General features: G+C 57.4%; 7 protein-coding genes and 1 non-coding gene across 8 annotated transcripts; 3 read left to right on the top strand and 5 right to left on the bottom strand.

Annotated features, from left to right (window-relative positions):
- Window positions 1-45: 45 nt before the first annotated feature.
- B0T26DRAFT_633179 (uncharacterized protein) lies at window positions 46-1,395 on the bottom strand (the record flags this gene model as incomplete). Its single annotated transcript, XM_060436517.1, has 2 exons — window positions 46-1,035; window positions 1,090-1,395. 2 exons carry the CDS (start codon window positions 1,393-1,395, stop codon window positions 46-48), a joined length of 1,296 nt encoding a protein of 431 aa, XP_060301864.1.
- Window positions 1,396-3,064: 1,669 nt separating this feature from the next.
- On the top strand, window positions 3,065-4,684 carry B0T26DRAFT_629073 (duf1237 domain-containing protein; the record flags this gene model as incomplete). Its single annotated transcript, XM_060436240.1, has 2 exons — window positions 3,065-4,518; window positions 4,597-4,684. Coding segments are annotated over 2 exons (1,542 nt in total), but the record flags the coding sequence as incomplete, so codon positions are not given.
- Window positions 4,685-5,275: 591 nt separating this feature from the next.
- B0T26DRAFT_635732 (HAD-like domain-containing protein) lies at window positions 5,276-6,755 on the bottom strand (the record flags this gene model as incomplete). The annotated part of the gene is made up of 2 exons (XM_060436753.1): window positions 5,276-6,308; window positions 6,367-6,755. 2 exons carry the CDS (start codon window positions 6,753-6,755, stop codon window positions 5,276-5,278), a joined length of 1,422 nt encoding a protein of 473 aa, XP_060301862.1.
- Window positions 6,756-8,518: 1,763 nt separating this feature from the next.
- On the bottom strand, window positions 8,519-9,503 carry B0T26DRAFT_736090 (uncharacterized protein; the record flags this gene model as incomplete). Its single annotated transcript, XM_060443280.1, has 2 exons — window positions 8,519-9,262; window positions 9,435-9,503. 2 exons carry the CDS (start codon window positions 9,501-9,503, stop codon window positions 8,519-8,521), a joined length of 813 nt encoding a protein of 270 aa, XP_060301861.1.
- Window positions 9,504-9,566: 63 nt separating this feature from the next.
- On the top strand, window positions 9,567-9,924 carry B0T26DRAFT_604370 (uncharacterized protein; the record flags this gene model as incomplete). Its single annotated transcript, XM_060435797.1, has 2 exons — window positions 9,567-9,784; window positions 9,876-9,924. Coding segments are annotated over 2 exons (267 nt in total), but the record flags the coding sequence as incomplete, so codon positions are not given.
- Window positions 9,925-10,402: 478 nt separating this feature from the next.
- On the bottom strand, window positions 10,403-10,917 carry B0T26DRAFT_745077 (uncharacterized protein; the record flags this gene model as incomplete). Its single annotated transcript, XM_060444504.1, has 4 exons — window positions 10,403-10,490; window positions 10,575-10,605; window positions 10,742-10,784; window positions 10,894-10,917. 4 exons carry the CDS (start codon window positions 10,915-10,917, stop codon window positions 10,403-10,405), a joined length of 186 nt encoding a protein of 61 aa, XP_060301859.1.
- Window positions 10,918-11,031: 114 nt separating this feature from the next.
- Window positions 11,032-12,025, top strand: B0T26DRAFT_682522 (uncharacterized protein). The gene has a single exon (XM_060440747.1). The coding sequence runs from the start codon at window positions 11,469-11,471 to the stop codon at window positions 11,679-11,681; it is 213 nt and encodes a 70-aa protein (XP_060301858.1). The 5' UTR covers window positions 11,032-11,468; the 3' UTR covers window positions 11,682-12,025.
- A 939-nt stretch (window positions 12,026-12,964) lies between these two features.
- On the bottom strand, window positions 12,965-13,047 carry B0T26DRAFT_t1. The gene has a single exon. It is a non-coding gene; the product is annotated as a tRNA-Ala (tRNA).
- Between the last annotated feature and the right edge of the window lie 4,001 nt (window positions 13,048-17,048).

Raw genomic sequence — 17,048 nt, 5'->3', positions numbered from 1 at the left:
AACCAAATAAACAAAAACAAAAGCACAGAAACAAAAGAAACGAGGTCACGACTCCTTCGCCCACTGCCGCCCACTCCACAGCCGTCCCGTCGTCCACAGCCAATAGTCCCTCCCCTTGATCAGCCAGACAGCGAAGCCCGGCAAGCGGTATCCCATGACAGCACCAACACCAGTGCGCGTACCAAGGGGCACGAGCTGCGTGGCGCGGGTGTCCTCACGAAACATGGCGTCGTCACCCTCCTGCCCCTTTCCCTCACCCACCAGCGGCAGCAACAAATCCCTCCGCAGATTCGCGCACAGCACCGGCACGGCCGCCAGCACGGCATGCACGGCTGGGCGGCGCGCGTAGTCGCTAGCGTCGCCGATGGCGTAGAGCCGCTCGCTGGGCTGGGCACTGCTAATACGCAGCGTGGACGATTCCGTGGCCACGCGGCCGTCGGCGGCGAGGAGCCCACTACTAGACAAAAACGCCGTGTTGGGTGTCGTGCCGACGCAGGGAATGTACAGGTCGGCGTGTAGCACTGCGCCCGATGCCAGCGCTACGGCCGCGTTGCTGGTGAGCGGGTCCGGGTCCGGGTCCGGGTCCGATGTAGCATTGCCGGAGGATGGAGACGGAGACGCGGTGAATGACACGGCCGTGACGCGCGTGTTCTTGACGACGCGCACGCCTAGCCGGGCAAGCTGGGCCTCGGCGGCGCGCGCGATGGCGGGCGGCAGCGCCGGGAGCAGCTCCGGCGCCGACGTCACCAGGGTGATGGCGACGCGTGGCGGCGGTTTGGAGGAGCCGAGCGGCCACCAGGCTTTCCACCCGCCGCCGCTGCTGCCGTTGAGGTGCTCGCCCAGCTCGCCGGCGACTTCGACGCCCGCGGGCCCGCCGCCGGCGATGACGATGCTGCGCGCGGTGGGGAGGGCCGTGCGGAAGGCTGCCCAGTGCGCGCGCAGGGCGTCGCTGGGGCCGTCGTTGAAACCGAGCAGTGGCGAGGGTGTGGACGCGCCGGTGGCGATGACGAGGGCGTGGAAGGAGATGGTTTCGGTCTCGGTGCTGGTGTTCTCAGGTTTGCTGCTACTCAAGGCTACGGCCACGGCGACGGTGCGGCCGCGGCGGTCCAGCGCCGTGGCGCGGCCGTGCACAAAGCGGAACTGGCTGGGCGGGTACGCGGCGAACTGGGCTGCGACGCTGACGAACAGCTTGTCCTGCGGGAAGAAGCGGTCCGCGATCAGCGCGCGCGGGCACGCCGGGCGGCACATGGCCTCGGCCGAGGCGCTGACCAGCACCACGTCGTAGCCGCCGCTGTCGGGCCGCCGGGGGAGGACGTGTTTGAGCACGTAGTGGGCCGTCGACAGCCCAGCGTATGACGCGCCGAGAACGACAATGTGCTTCTTGGGCTCGGCCATAGCTCAGGGGTGCGGGAGGCTGGCTACTGCTAGAGGTCTAGAGAGCGGGACAGGAGAGGGAAGAGGACAGGCCATTTTCTCTGCGTGTGTCTGGCCGACCTAGATATACCACCGACGAAAGATCGCATCTCGTCTCTTCCCTCAATGTGCTAATGGCCTTGGTCCGGCGGCGAGCGTCGGACGGACGAGCTGAGCGGCGCTACTCGGGAAAAGTGGATACATATTGCCCCTGAGGTGCCCTGTTTGTTGGTTCGTCCGGCCGGGCGGGCGGGCGAATTTGATCCATCTCGGCAAGCCACCAGGCCATCAACTGAGAACGATAAAATAGCAGGCCAACGCACGCAACATAGCTACAAAGTCGAAGCGGTCAGACATCAAGTCCCAACTGCCAGTCTACCGAGCAATTTCTTGATGAAGCTCTTGGCAGCACCCTCCAGCTCCGCCCAATGGACTGACACGGACTGCTCGATGTTGACTACGCATGTGTGTGTCTTCGACTGTGATGGTGTAGATGGACGTGCTTGACTGTCCGACTGCTGAATTTCTGTTCCCGTTGAACTCCGCCGATGGGCCAAGTTCGATGCCGGGCCACAGCCAGAGACTCGTGCCGAATAACATTGGCATTGTCAAATCTGCCGAACCAGATCCGAAATTATCTGTCAATGTTGACTGTGCCAGCGGCATGCACCTCTTTTCTCCTCCTTTTTCAGTTCGTAACTAGACCCGCCGAGTACAACCGAATGCACAACTGGGCAAGCTGTGCAACAGCCATCATCGCATCTCCCCGTGAACAACAGTAAAACCCAAAAGTGCGCTGCGGCACACATGCACGTTCAGATGTATCGCCAACAAGAGCGGCGCAAATACAACTATGCACCTCTCTCGCAAGAATTGCAGCCAGCAGCGGCACTCGGCGCGGCAAATCCATCCGCGGCGATCCATGTCGGGGAACCACACACCCACACGCCCGTCACAAGCCCAGAGAGAAGAGAAACTGCCCCGGCTCAAGTCCGGGTAGCAGCAGCACAGCAGCAGCACAGCAGCAGCACAGCAACAGCACAGCAGCAACACAAGCAGCAGCAGCAGCAAGGGAACGTGGCATTTTAGAGTTGCGGCCGCACCGCACTGCACCGCTGCAAGCAAGTTCCCCCGCACCGCATGATGCGTCCCATCCGATGCCATGTGCTTGCTGTTTGTAGGGCGCCCATTCGTTCACGGGCCCGTCCGAAAAAGGAAGCTTGTTTGTTCCCGGACGTGTCACGCCCCTCTTCCTCCCATGTGTGTCGAATGGGACGGCGGTTTGCGATATTGGCCCGCTGCAGTGCCGACTTGCAGACAAAAAAGAAAGAAAAAAAAAAGACGAGGTCGACGCAGGTCGGATTCTCGTTTTCGTGGTGGAATACTTGATATTTTTGCCGGGAAGTTGGTTTTGGCCGTGCATTGCCTCTTCCTGTCTGCCCCTTTTCTCTTACCTCACCGCAACACAGCACAGCCTTGCCCAGGCCGCGGTAGTCAAGCAAGTGAGCGAGCGAGCACCCGACGGAGCCGCAGCTGAGATATACAGACACGACACACACCTACAGACCACCGCAACGCCGCCCGCACCATGCGCGAACCAGCCACGGGGTTCGCAGCAGCCCTCGCCCTCATCCTAGCGCCGCTCGCCCTCGCCAGCTGCCCAGACTATTCCGCGTACTCTCAGCAGCGACACATACCACTCTCCAGCGGGCGCTACGCACTATCCTGGCAGCGGCCGGCGCCCGCGTGCCGGACATTCAACTCGTCCGTAGTCGAGGCGGCGATCACACACATAACGGCCGACATCGCGGACCCGGACCTGGCGCGCCTGTTCGAGAACAGCTACCCCAACACGCTCGACACGGCGGTGCGGTGGCGGGGGCGCGCAGCGGACAATAACGAAGAGCTGGCATTCATCATCACCGGCGACATCGACGCCATGTGGCTGCGCGACAGCGCCAACCAGCTGATGTCGTACCTGCCGCTTCTCGGCCCGTCGTCTTCACCTTCCAACAGCAGCGGCGGCGACCTCGCAAGCCTCTACCGCGGCGTCATCAACCTGCAGGCACGGCACGTGCTAACAGCACCGTTCTGCAACTCGTTCCAGGCGCCGCGCGAGAGCGGCATCGCGGCCGCAACCAACAGCGCGGCAGCGTCCGACGTCGTCGTGCCGCCGTACGACGCGGCGGCGGTGTTTGAGTGCAAGTACGAGCTGGACAGCCTGGCCGCATTCCTGCAGCTGAGCGCGGCGTACCTGTCCGCGACGGGCGACAGGGGCTTCTTCGCGCGGGCCGCGTCGCAGTGGGCGGCGGCGGCGCGGGCAGCGCTGGCGACGGCGCGGGCGATGCGCGACGCGCCGACGTACGACGACGGCGACGGGCACGTGGTGAAGAGCCCGTACACCTTCACGCGGCAGACGACGCGCGCGACCGAGACGCTGGCCAACGACGGCGCCGGCAGCCCCGTGGGCAACGGCACGGGGCTCGTGCGCAGCGCGTTCCGGCCGAGCGACGACAGCACGCTGTTCCAGCTGCTGGTGCCGGCCAACATGATGTTTGCGCGGGGGCTGGCGCGGGCGGCGGGCGTGGCGGACGCGGCGGGCGACGGCGCGCTGGCGGCCGAGATGCGTAACTTTGCCGCGGAGCTGGGCGCGGCCGTCGAGCAGCACGGCGTTGTGCGCGTGCCGGTGCTGCGGGGCGCTGGGACCGGCGGCACGGAGACGGTGTATGCGTATGAGGTGGACGGGTTCGGGTCGGCGGCGATAATGGACGACGCCAACATCCCGTCGCTGCTGGCGGCGCCGCTGTTAGGTTACGTGAATGCCACGGACGCGCTATACCGGCGCACGCGGGCGCGGACCCTGGCGCCGCCAGCCGCGGGCGGGAACCCGTATTTTATGCAAGGCCCGGTGCTGAGCGCAGTCGGGGGCCCGCATGTCGGGCCCGGCATGGCGTGGCCGATGGCGCTGATCGTGCAGATCATGACGAGCGATGACGACGCCGAGGTCACGGCGGCGCTGGGACAGATCCTGCGCAGCACCGACGGGCTGGGACTGATCCACGAGAGCGTCAACACGTTCAACGCCAGCCAGTGGACAAGGCAGTGGTGAGTCCGATCTATTCGCCCCGTCAAAGTACCGGAGCGAGTACTAACACAGCCACACGTTGCATGGCACCTTGTCAGGTTCTCATGGGCCAACGGGCTCTTTGGTCAGATGATTCTCGATCTGCACTCGAGGAAGCCCGGAATTCTCAAGACCAGTTTCCAGTGATGACCGCTAATAGGTAGTCTGTGGAGAGTAATAATAGCAAGGCGGAATGTCTATATTCGGGTGGCTGCCGGGAGGAGCTGTCCTGCATGTCCGGGATCTCAGTAATTGTCTCCGTTTCCTGTGTGATCTTGGTCCAGAGTCCGTCTGTATGTCAGTTCCCAAGAAGATGGACGGCTTGAGCGAGTGACAACAGAAGTGGTGACACGGCTCATCCACAGGTAAATAGTTCGTTCAAGACTCGAACGACAGTATCCCTGTCTGATTCATATTGCGTATCTCAAGAGTCATGTGAAAATGCCGCTACAGCGACTATCACCCCCACAAAAAAAAGAAAAAGGGCTACATGCCAAGACGTGGCAGCGAAGGACAACGACCACCGTCGATCCACTATCCTAAGAACCACCATCCAAGTTATATAGGTAATCACGGAATCGACAAAAGAAACAAACATAGTGCATGTAATGTACAGATACAGTACATATAGAAGTAAAAGCAGCGAGCTATCATCAGCAAAGTGTTATCAGAACAGGGCGGAACCGGATAGACAAGAAAGAAAGAAAAACAAAAAGAACAACCTGCGGCACAGACACGCTATGGTTCTGAGAACGGCCCGGCCTTGGACACAAAGTTTGGCGTGCGCCCCTCGGCGAGGGCCCTGAGCGCGGCGTCGTCGAGCGGGAGAAGGCGGCCACCGGTGCTCTTGCGGGAGCCGAGCCTGGCCATCTCGCGGCGGATGCCGTGATTAACAGCGTCGAGAACTGTGTCGACAAGGCGGCGGGGCTTGTAGCTGGGCTCGGTGCCGGCCTGGTAGACGCCCGTCTTGACGAGGATGCTGTACCACTCGTTGGCACTCTTGGCGTCCATGGCGTTGGTGCCGCGGATGTCCGACTCGGGCGTGTCGCCGACAAAATAGACGGTGGCGGGCGGCTCGCCGCCTTCCGCGAGCCCGTGCTGCGCCGTGCGCCACTGGCCCAGCAGGCGCGTCGCGAACTCGAACGTCGACACCTGCGGCTTACCGAACACGTGCGTGTACAGCTTGCGCCCGCCCGACGTGTCTTCAAAGACCGTCTCGACGATGCGCCGCAGCGCCCCCATGCCCAGACGCGCGTGCTCGTGAGCCGAGGACCACAGCATGTCGTTGTGGCTAAAGTAGATGGGCGGGCCCTCGTCAAAGGTCTCGGACCGCGTCTCGAGGCGGCCGCCTTTACTCTGGGCGATGTCGAGGATGATCTGGAGATCCGACGCCCAGTCGCGGCTGTCGGCAAACACAAAGATGGCCTCGACCACAATGTCGCTCATCTTGACGCCGTGCGCCAGCAGGTCGCGCGAGTTTTTGTGCTCCGAGTCGGTCAGCTTGCGGAACGGCGCCGTATGGGCGTTGGCCTTGAGGATGTCGCCGGGCGTGATGACGTCGCGGAAGCCGTAGCTCTCGGCCACGTCACGGCATGTCTCGCCCTCGCCCCCGACCACGAGCACGGTGCCGTAGCGGTCGGCAAATTCCCGCATGGGCGTGTGCCCGCAGATGAACTGGCCCGGCGACACCTCAATCTCGAGCTGCCGGGAGAGATCCCTGCACCGCTCCGTCTCAAACTTTCCGCCGCCGTTGGTGAGGAAAATGTACGGGCTGTGAGATCATGTCAATACCCTGACCTTTTGGAGGCATAATAGGACACGACACTTACACCTTGATACCAAACTCATTCTCTCCATTGAGCACTTTCATGGCCTCGATGGCTTCTGGAATCGGCCTTCCGCCGCGGATGAGCACCCCATCAATGTCAAAGGCGAAAGCAAAGTCGTCGGCCACATCCGGGTCAAGCATGGGGGAGAGAGGCGTCGACACGGGCGACAAGGGGGTCGACACCGTGCTAGCAACGCTAGTGGGAGACGAATAGAGGCCATCGGAAATATCAAAGTCCTCCTCCGAGGGCGACGGCGATGATACCGGGTCTTCTTGCTGCAAGACTAGCTCGTCCAGCTTGCTCCGGGCAACATCAAAGGCTTCGGCAAAGCTGCTGCTAGAGATCTGGCGGGCATGCATACCTGGCCGCCGGAAATCCGGTGAACCCATGGTGTATCAAGGCGTCTGCCAGGTGTGCGTTCTTGAATGATACCGATGTCGCGTCGCGATATTGCAGCAGCAAGGGAAATATGGGACGAAGCTAAGGTAGTCTCTAAGCAATAGGAGCCTCGCGGGGTACGGACATATCCCTTATATACACGCTTCCAGAACCTATGTACAGCCGCCATCATAGCGGCCAGCTGGGTGTGGAACGTCTTCGATCAATCAACTATCCCAATTCGAAAACGGAACCAGGTCGACTTCAAGTAGCACCTTTGTGGGTATCGGAGAGTGGAGGGAATTTGGTAGTATGATGTCCAAGTGTTGGATGCCATGGCTGCGAATCGAGTCGCAGGTTAGTTCCGTCAAGTTCTGGGCGGCACTGTGCATACTAATCTGCCCTCGCTAGCTTTGCGAACTGAGGCGAATTGTGAGGGATTGTTTGCTACAGACACGGCTGGGGGCCAATGAGTTTAGAACAGAGACATCCGCAGTTACCGAAGAACTGACAATGAAGGGAGGCCAGAGCAAGGCTTGGACTAAGCCAACGGTGGAGTGCTGACTCAAACCACCCGGGTGGCTCCGAGGAGAAGGCAAAGTCAGATAAGCCTTGCGATGTTGCAGGAATAAACGCAGACAAATCGAGGATGAGAAGGCAGGGATACAAACAAGAGCCACGCACTTCGTCTCTTGACTCGAATCGCCTGCCCTGGGAGGAGATGCAGGTGTTTATTATGGGAGAGTGCATCGAGGGAATTGAGCAGCAGCGAAGAAAAGGGATCAATAGTTCTTCCGCCATCGGATTATCCGTCTTAAACGTTTGTGAGGGCCCATCTAGGATCTGTGGGAGCTGGTAGGCCATCTCTCCAATATTGCCTTGTCGGGTACGGATTTGGCATCCCGAGGCAAGGCGAATATATGGGGCGGTCGTCCAAAGATGCCTCCTGGAGGTCTGATAGCAAATGTAGAGCCTTCGGCAGGGCCTGCAGACTCCTCAACCGTCAGAAGCAGAGTCCGAAAGGGGGGCAAGGGTCAACTAGCGGCCGAGAAATATGGCCCTCTTCGGCCTCCTCGGGGCCTGACCGGCGCCGGCTGGGAAGGGTTTAGTGATCCTCCGGTCGATCTCCACAATCCCCGCTAGCACTTGGTGCCTTTTTGAGGCTCATTCTTTTGCCAGATTCATTAGACATGTGATGAACGGCGGACATGAGAAGGGGCAAAATGATATGCGGCTTCTCTACTGATCTAGCCTTCGTCCTCAAGGAGCTTGAGGGAGCGTAGGTTGCTTAGTTTCGAACTGCCGATCCGTACCCCCGAAGCCGCGGCGTTGGCAGGGTAATAAGTAGACATCCGTCTTTAGTGTGGACGCCTGTAGATGAACATCAAGAGAAAGCAAGCCGGGGGTGTCAGGGTCCCTACTCAAGTTTCTAGGCTCGAAGGCGAAAGATAAAGGGAAAACAACGAAACGTGGAAGGCGTCCCGAGACCAAATACCTGACAGATGGGTCTTCGAAAAGAGTCATGTTAGTCGGGCCCAGTATTATAGTTTCAGCCACGGGATCCGGTTTTCTCTGTAAAGAGCTCAGAAGTCTCGCGAGGAAAGAGGCGGCGTATGATGAAGACGCAAGTTAGAGAGGGACCATAGCTCTGTAGATGAGGTGGCTCGGTATCTTATGCGTAATCTCCAAGTCGTTGACTTTGGCCAGGGAGCGCGTGCTCGGACGAAAGTGCATGTAGCAACAGGCAACCACCATATGTAACAAGCACCACCTCTCAGGGGCGCCCTCGCGTGCCAAAGCTAAAGGCGCCCCATGGCGAGGTGGCAACCCACCCGGCATCGTCGACGGCGTTCTGACGCTCGTCTCTGTCGGCCAGCGCCTCGTCAACGGGCATGTCCCCGAACGACTGCGTCTCGGCCCTGTCGACACGCAGCCAGCCCTTCCAGTCGGCCGTGACAGCCATCTGGGCAGAGGCGGCGGCGGCGGCGGTGCTGGCTGGGTTCAGCCCACCACCAATGACTACCGTGCCCCACCACTCACGGGCGCGACTTCGGTGTGGCCGGTAAAGCATGTACTGCTCCATTGACGCGAGGCAGTTGGCGATATGTGCGACGCCTCCGCGAGTAGCACGCAGGATGTGGACATGATCCAGGTCACCGGGTTCGACTGCCGGCCTCACATGCGGAAATTCGCCAGCTGGGGCAGTGGCGAGGAGACGCTCAGGGTCAAACCGGCCGTCAAAGTCGACGATAGCAACTGCCTTGTCATGGGGTGAGGTGATCAGAGTCGCAACCAGGACGTAGAGGAGCTCGCGGTAGCGGCCCGTGATGGCCAGCGGCGCAGACTGCGTGGCGCGGAAATGGCGCTGGACGAGGTCATTGAGTCCGGGAATTGGGAAATGCTTGAGCCGATTGCTGCTTGAGCGAGTCGGCACAGCATTGTTTGTGTGACTATCTTCGCCAGCGTAGTTGCGGCCGGGGGTTGTTGTCGCAAAGCCTGTGCGGAGAGAGGCGAGGATCTTTGTAGAGAACAAAAAAGGTTGGTTAGCAGCGAACTTCAACTCGCTTCCTCCGGCACCCCAACACAACCGCACTCGTCGGACTGGACGGCAGGCACGGCTGAACGACGGACGCGCACTTTGAGCAAGCCGACTTGTGCTGCAAAACTTTGTCGCACCAGGCCCAGCTTACCTCGTCCAGACTCGCCTCATCGATCTCGGCGAGCAGGCGAGCGCCAACCGACGCGACCGCGGCCTGCATCTTCCGTCATCGCTTGCTCGCTCACCCTGCGCAGCGCGACGGCACCCTCGCTCGCAGGCCCCAATGTCACCACCGTCGCACGGCTTTCCGGCCGGGCAGCTGCCTTTGCAGGTGCAGATCGGTCCGGATGGGAAGGTGCGCAAGACGGCGGACGGGCGGAGGATCGATCTGGCCAACGACTGCGAGCTGCTCGGCCTGGTGCAGTACGACTGCCACGTGCCCCGCCCCGAGATGGACCACAGCCCAGTCAAGTGCTGGCCCGTCCAGCGCTGGTTTCGCAGGTGAGGAACGCGACAGTCTTTTGTTCGGGATGGTCGCCAGATTGATTTGTGGGTTTGTCTTGCTGACTAGAGCTGGTCGTGGTCCGCACAGGTGCCAGAGCAAAAACGGCAAATTTATGGTTGAGACAACCGCCTGGGAAGGAACAGAAGCCGCCGCTGCCGCGGGAGCAGCTTCCACCGTAGCGTCGCCACCTACCACGGAAGCTCCGCTGGGAGTTCATTGGATGCATGATCCAAAAGATAACCCCCCATGAAAAGAACAATAAGGCTCCTGTCACGATGTCTTTGTCTTCTATCACATATCGCCCATTTAAAAAGCATCGTGGACCCCAGCATTTTGAATGGCCGTCGCTCGTGGCAGAGTTACAGTAGACACTTGGTGATATAGCCGTTCTGGGTTTCTTCAATTGACAAACAGGAGAGAAAAGAGGTCGGAGATTCTTGGTTCCAACTCAATTGCCCGGTTTCCTGTCTATCCGGTCCATATGCATACACACGGCGAGCCGTCTCTCCTCTCTCCTCTCTCCTCTCTTTACGAAGCCTTCCCCCAATATCTGCTTCTTATGTACGTTTGGCTCGACCACCGCCCAACATGCCCAGTATGACCACTACGTCGTCTCAAACGCCCGCCCTCTCGGCACGCTTCTCCTCCAGCGCCTTGTAGTAGTTGTCGCGGGCCACAGTCCGCGGCAGGTGGTAGCCGCGCCTGTCAGCATTGCATGTTAGAACTCCCCGGGACAAATCCCATGACACAATTTTCGGGGATACGAGTTCTCAGGGAGTGCCGTACCAGAAGAGTTCGCCAAAGACGACTCCAACGCCTGTGTAGCCGAGGTTAGCGTGCTGTTTGTTCGCGAGCTGGTGGCTAGCAGTAGCCGAGTTTGGGTACCCAGGCGACGCCTCCCACAGCCTAGTTGTGCAAATTTTTATATTGAAGCATATCGCGTGGAAACTCACCAAGGGCAACGCTCAGGTTGACGATGAGGCGGTTGCGAAGCATCTAGGGCCAGGTCAGCTCTGGGTCATGCGTGTTTTGGCAGGCGGGCGGGCGGGCGGGGGCCGCAATTGGGCAGCCCATTGGCGCTGCAGCACAAAGCGACAGCACGTACGCCGGTGATGGGCTTGATCGCCATTTTGAGAGAGGTGTCCGAGACGGCTCGAATCGAATGGTGGAGCGGAGAGCGTCGTGCAGCAATCGGGGAGTGCGCGGTTTGATGATGTTCAAATTAGAGCTTCCAACATTGAATGGCCTGATGCGTTGCGGGTCTGGGAGCTGCACGTGACTTACGGCTTTCTTGGCACTGTGGTGGGCAGTCTGCAGTCTGCCGCAGGGTTAGGTGATTGCCAGGTCCGCCCAGGCCCCCAACTTTGCCTCGGACGACTCCCACAACAGCAACAACCTAGGAGTACCAATTCTTCGTAAGCTCTTTTTGTTACGTTGGTATAGTAGTAAATAAACATGCACTCCGTGCCTCAGACCAGATCCATTTCCTATTCCTTTCTTCGAGCTGCCAGTGACGCTCTCCTCTTCCTCTGAACAGCCCATTTAAGTACCCAATGAGTCCGTGTTCACGGTTTATGGGATTTCTCGAGGAATCGAAGTATAAAATGCCCATGCTAGCTTACCCACCCAAGCACGCGGCTTCTGACGTCCATTTACTCAACTGGGCGACAGAGACCCAAAATGTGCACGTCGTATTACATCAAGTACACTTGCCAATGCAAGGAGATGGAGTTCGTGCAGTGTGAGGAACGCCAGGGGACCAACGTCAGGTGCACGCCGGTCACGAAGAGACACCGCAAGGATGCTCAAAACTTCTGTGAGAGCCACCTCGTGTATTCAAATACCCCGCGGACGTATATCACCGAACCTAAGCCCCAGGATGCCGAACAGTAGGAGAGGCAACAAAAGTCCGTGAATAATAGGGATGTATGTTGTTAGCTTTTGCTGGTGTCAGAACAACTATGGAGAGGCGTGCTTGCGGTTATATTTAGTACCTAGGTAGGAACTCGGGGCCTCTCTAACTTGCACCTCGTCCCACCACACACTCATCCGGCTCTTTAGCGGGAGGTTCTCCCAAGGACACTGTAGGCAAGAGGCTATTGGATAGCCATCACTCACTTTTTATCTACTCCCAGTTCACCTGCCGCCCTTCAGACCAAGGATGGGACGTAAATTCCCATTCAAGAGGCCGAGTCCCTCCTTGAGTCGTTTTCCACATGATTTGGGCCTGGTCGCACCACTTGAAGCGCTGACGGCCTACTAGCACAGACGTAGTGAGGGCAAGAACGGTGTCCCTCATCATCAGAACGCATAAGGCGCTTAGGCCAACTAATCTATAACATGAATACATCCAACCTCTACCTCAGTCTCACCTAAAAATGCCAGTTCTACAGTGTAAACCAGGTTTTCACCAAAGAATATGAAACATTTGTTCTTGACAATTCCTTCTTAACTAGCTAAGTAAGGTATCTATTACCTACCTAGGTAACTCTATCACATCGAGTTCTGCTCCTAATTTCTGTTGTAACTAGCTGTGTTACCGGTATCTTCACCGAGGGTAATCATATAATTTTCTCCCAACACAATAAATGCTTACCGTTCATCGAAAGAGAGTAACTACGGCATATGTCTTCATGATCTAGATTTCGCGGTAAGCTTCGTCTAAACCGCCTGCGATGGATCGGAACTTACAGGTTGTGCCAATTGGGCCGCGTCAAGTATATGATTGTAGTTGATTTGATGGATTTGGTTGATGTGGTGGATTTGGGTGAGGACTGGAAGGTTGTGTGCAAGGAAGACCCTTTGACACCACGGCACGGCGTGAGTCTTCTCGGTGTACGTGTCATCGGTAAATCTATGGTTGTGCCGAACCTTGACGGCTCCGCGCCGTTCAAAGTTCGGGTGTGTGGAGCGGAGCGGCCGGCATGTGATGCGCCAGTTCTAGCCGAATCCGAGAACCTTTCGTGTTGGACTTGTGCTTCGTGCTTCCGCCGGGTATTGGCTTTTTTTTCTGACCAACTTTAATCTATAATCGCAAAAGAGAGCAACTGCCCAATGTTCTCAAACGACCCTAGCCGATACAAGCTGCAAAAAAAAACGCAAAACAAGCTTCCATGACCACCACCACTCTCTTCATTAGCGGCATAAACGTACTTCAAAAAGAAAAAGAAAGCAAATGCCCTTGGCTGGAATCGAACCAGCGTACTTAGATCGCTCTCGTAGTTGCTTAACTGATGCTCTACCCCTAAGCTACAAGAGCTTTTTCTGTTGTGGAACAGTTGTTGAATCAAGCGAGACGGAATTATACTCTTCACTCTACGCTCCTGGTTTTGAAAAGATCGTGTGTGGTGGGTTGTGCGGCTGCGGAGCCACCTTGCCTGGCCCCCTTCCAGAGTCTTCCGGCTCCGTAGTTCTACTTATTTCTTTCCTTGGCGGATTTCCAAAGAAAAATTACAACACCAAGACCCGCCGGCCGACGTGTATCCGCAACGGAGCGGACCCGCGAGCCGGCTTTCGGAAGGCGTTGAATTACTCGGCCCAGGCGGCGATAGATTGCTTCGGTACGGAGGTAAATTACTTCACGGTTCGCCCTAGGAGTTCATGCCAAGTGGAGGTGGTCCGTTTTTGGAGTCCCTAATTCTATGTAGAATCCCAGAGGTCTACCTCCCTGATTCGAATGCCTCGCAAGGCTCTTCCCGGCCAATTTATTCTCATTGAATTGTACGAAGATTCGTCGCAAACACTCCAAGTTTCATTATGATAGTTGGATTGCCATCTCCATTGTACCACTGCTTGATTTGGTAGATCTTCGTATTCAAGGGTCGATCCATTCGTCTTTGATTCAAAATACAGTCACCCCTCAGATGTGATGAGAGGGGACAGTTGCTGGTAACGGGTCTCACTTTGGACTTTGCAAACATGAATAGTATCATGTGTTAAACTTAAATATTGGATGTGCTCTCTCTTGCCACCCTATCTTGGACACTTCCCAGAGATGAACGACTTTCTAAGTCTAGGTACCTATCGATTGCCATAAAAGGCGATATTAATCATTAAATTTCGCTCGGGGTTGCCTCTGGCAGTATGATCGAGATTCATGCATTAGAACGGTCGAAACAAATCGTTCGGGGGACTCACTACATAGGTAGATAAAGTGCCATTTTAATAGTCAATTTCAATCACAGACGTAGGTAGTATGCGGCCTTGCTCCGCGACCACACCCAGACCGCATGTGACGGGCCTCCTACTAAGGCCGTCGCATACAGAGCCATGGGCGGCACACCGGAGAAAGGGGCCCAGGCCGACGGCCGGCCAAGCTGGCCTGGGAGGGCTGCCGCCAAATTGCCTTCACGTGCCGGCATGACCGTCGCATGATGGTCATGTATCTCTGCGGCGTGTGCTCTGAGCGGCTTTGCTTGGATTCGGGAAACAGCAGATACTCAACATGGCCGTCTGGCCGGGTCTCATCTCGGTGAAGCTGTATTCGTATATTGGTCAACAGTATGAGAAGGCCATAAGGATGATCCCCTGAGAGCTATTCTTGGAAGTTCAGACGTGGGTAGCATTCCACGAGCCACACGTCGACAGATACGACTTCAGCTCTTAATTTGTTACGTAGGTAGGTAAGCACGTACTTACATGTGTGCAGCCGAGTCCATAAGTAAGCATACACACATGTTACTTTGTGGCGGCGGATACGCTACCAAGGGATGCATGCGGCGAAAGGGGTTAAAAGCCCGGATATAATACGCAAGTTAGTCACTTGAGCCGCAACTCGACATGAACATCTTATTCATCTCGTAAGGTTCTCCTGTGGTGTTGGACCTGCAGCAGCGAAGAGTACAATGTTTGCCGCCAGCCACTCGCGGTTCCTGTGAAGGCTCTTGAGCTGCCGAGCGTCCGCGTCCCCGAAGCGTCTGTGTGCTCTCACCAGCCACTTTGCAACGGGCATTAAAATGGATGGCAGGAGCGTGCGTGTTGGCGACAAAGAGAATGCGATTTGCTGCATCCTCGTCATTCGTCGCATACCTATGCAAGGATTCACGAATACATCTGATCTTCTAGGTCGATCATGCCGTGACCTGGGACGACGAAGCGGGGAGACCCGAGCAGCATTGAAGTAATTTCGTAGCCGCCCCAGACCGTGGCGCAGGCACCAAGCCAGCTCCACGACCCCGGCTCCGGCCAACCCCGCAGCACCCCCAAGCACACCCATTGGCAATCTATCACAGGTACCGGATGGGTGCGGGGGCTTATTTGGACAAAACGAGCAAATATCTGGGAGGAGAGTGAAGTGCCCAGAGGATGGATCTTCTGTTGGCTTGTTGGTGATGGCAGAGCTTATGTTCTGGGCTGTCCCATACGCTAAATGTGGGGTTTGGATTTGCTGTGGACGGGCGTGCCCCTGAGTCCTGAAACAACGATCTTGTTAGTTGACAGCGATTGGCTCCTCTCCGATAAGAAAACCGCGGCGATGAGATGGGTGAGCACTCCTGCTCACCCCAGTACGAGGATTGCGGTGGAAGATCAATTGACCGCCGGTGTTGGGAGAATGTGGAAATGCAGACGCCTCTCGGGTTCCTGCGCCTCCATACTCAGGGGGACGATGGCTTGGTGGGGCCGGCGGGGGCAGTTGTGTTGGCTGCTGGCGGTTTTTCTTAAGGGAGACTGACTTCCGTGCCTCTGCTGCGTGAGGTGCTCTCTGTCTCTCTGGTTGCGAAAAGAAGGGCTGCGTGCGGGATTGAACCTAAAATAAAATGCACCGACAAACACGCTCGCCCAGCTGCAGGAGACCTGTTAGGCTGCGTGTGCTGTGCGTGAAACAATGACCTAGCCTCTAGAGCACGTCGTTTCTCGGATTTCCCTGACCGTTGCTCGCGTTAGTATGGTGAGTCGGTCGGATACCGGCAACTTCGAGACTCTAAATAGGTACTTGTGTCTGTCATTGGGGGCCGCGAGCGTGAAGGGACCAAAATGCGGCCAAGACCGACGTGGAATGGAGACGATTACCCCGGTCTAGTGCTGCTGCTAATTGAGCTTCTAGCATGCGGCTGCCGAAAAGGCGGGAGTTATCCGCTCAAGTCGGGGTTTTCTGAAACAGACCTAACAACGGCGGGTAGCGCTGAGGTGGGCTCTCCTTTTCACAGCGCTGCCATCCACGGCTGGTTGTTGGGCGTGAGAAGTGGACATACAGACATCCGACGGAATGTCTCAATCCGCGACGCTCGTTCTCGGACCGTCCTGGTCCTGTGCCCTTGAGAGTTGAGACTCGGAGACTGGCGGTGATCAAGACCTCTCTCCGCTGTCTCTTTTGGAGCCGATTTGCATCCGTGTCCAGAAGAAAATCCATTGCGGAAGGCACAGAAGGGTCCAAAATCCGCCCCTGTTTCCTTCCCCTCAGTACCGCTGGGGCCCCCTGTCGGGAAAAGCCAAAATGGCAGCCTCTAATTCGTAGGAACCTCAAGGCGTGGCTGAGATCGTTGACCCCTGTGCAGATCTCCGTGAAGTGGGATGGCAATCACAAACTCCGAAATCGTGAAGTCACGACCCAAACTTGCGCAGAAAATGGAGAGCCTGGCACTTTTCGGGATCAAAGACGACGCCATGCTCCGGCTATGGATGGGAGGAGCTCGTTGGCGTGTCGGAATTCTCAAATCTAATCCGAGTCGGCCAAGATGCCCTAGTCTTACCCCCAAACACTACGTCGCGGTTGCCCCAAGAATGTGCTGCGCCAACAACAACGGAACACGATGTAAGCGACGTCTGAGAAGGCAACCTATCCCTCGCAGCACCGCGGCTTCATATCGAGGTAGGCCAGGTCGCCTGGATAGCCAGGTTTCGCAGCACGCCGAGCCCGGAAAATCGGCGTAGCAGCTCAGTATACCTAGCACGTTTCTATTAACGGTGGCCGAATGTATGAGACATGGAATCGGGTGACGAGGCCTCGGCAAATAGACCAGGGCTGTCTTCAGCATGTCGATGGCGACACTGGCGCTGGCGCCCGGGATATAATGATGTCTCGGTACTACAAGTGCTACCACACCGAGGTTGCAACTTGAAATAATCTAGCTTTCCGATACCCTAAATCGGAGCATCGACGACACGACATCGACATGGCTTGCTGCCTACAACTGTGGGCGCAAGGCCCATTGGATTGCGTGCTCTCAAGTGCAAGTCTTTGGTGGGCCTGCTTGGCATTCAGATTGTGGGTGGCTTACAGGTCTTGGCAGGGGTAGACGCAGGTGCAAGGGTGTTTCCCCT

This window comes from Lasiosphaeria miniovina (assembly GCF_030549165.1).
Source record: "Lasiosphaeria miniovina strain SMH2392-1A chromosome Unknown B0T26scaffold_1, whole genome shotgun sequence".
NCBI classification, from domain to species: Eukaryota; Fungi; Ascomycota; class Sordariomycetes; order Sordariales; family Lasiosphaeriaceae; genus Lasiosphaeria; species Lasiosphaeria miniovina.
This window is presented reverse-complemented; position numbering and strand designations above follow the sequence as displayed.

Bases quoted from the DNA above. Each gene is read 5' to 3' on its own strand.
- B0T26DRAFT_682522 (XM_060440747.1), top strand. From the start codon at position 11,469: ATGTGCACGTCGTATTACATCAAGTACACTTGCCAATGCAAGGAGATG.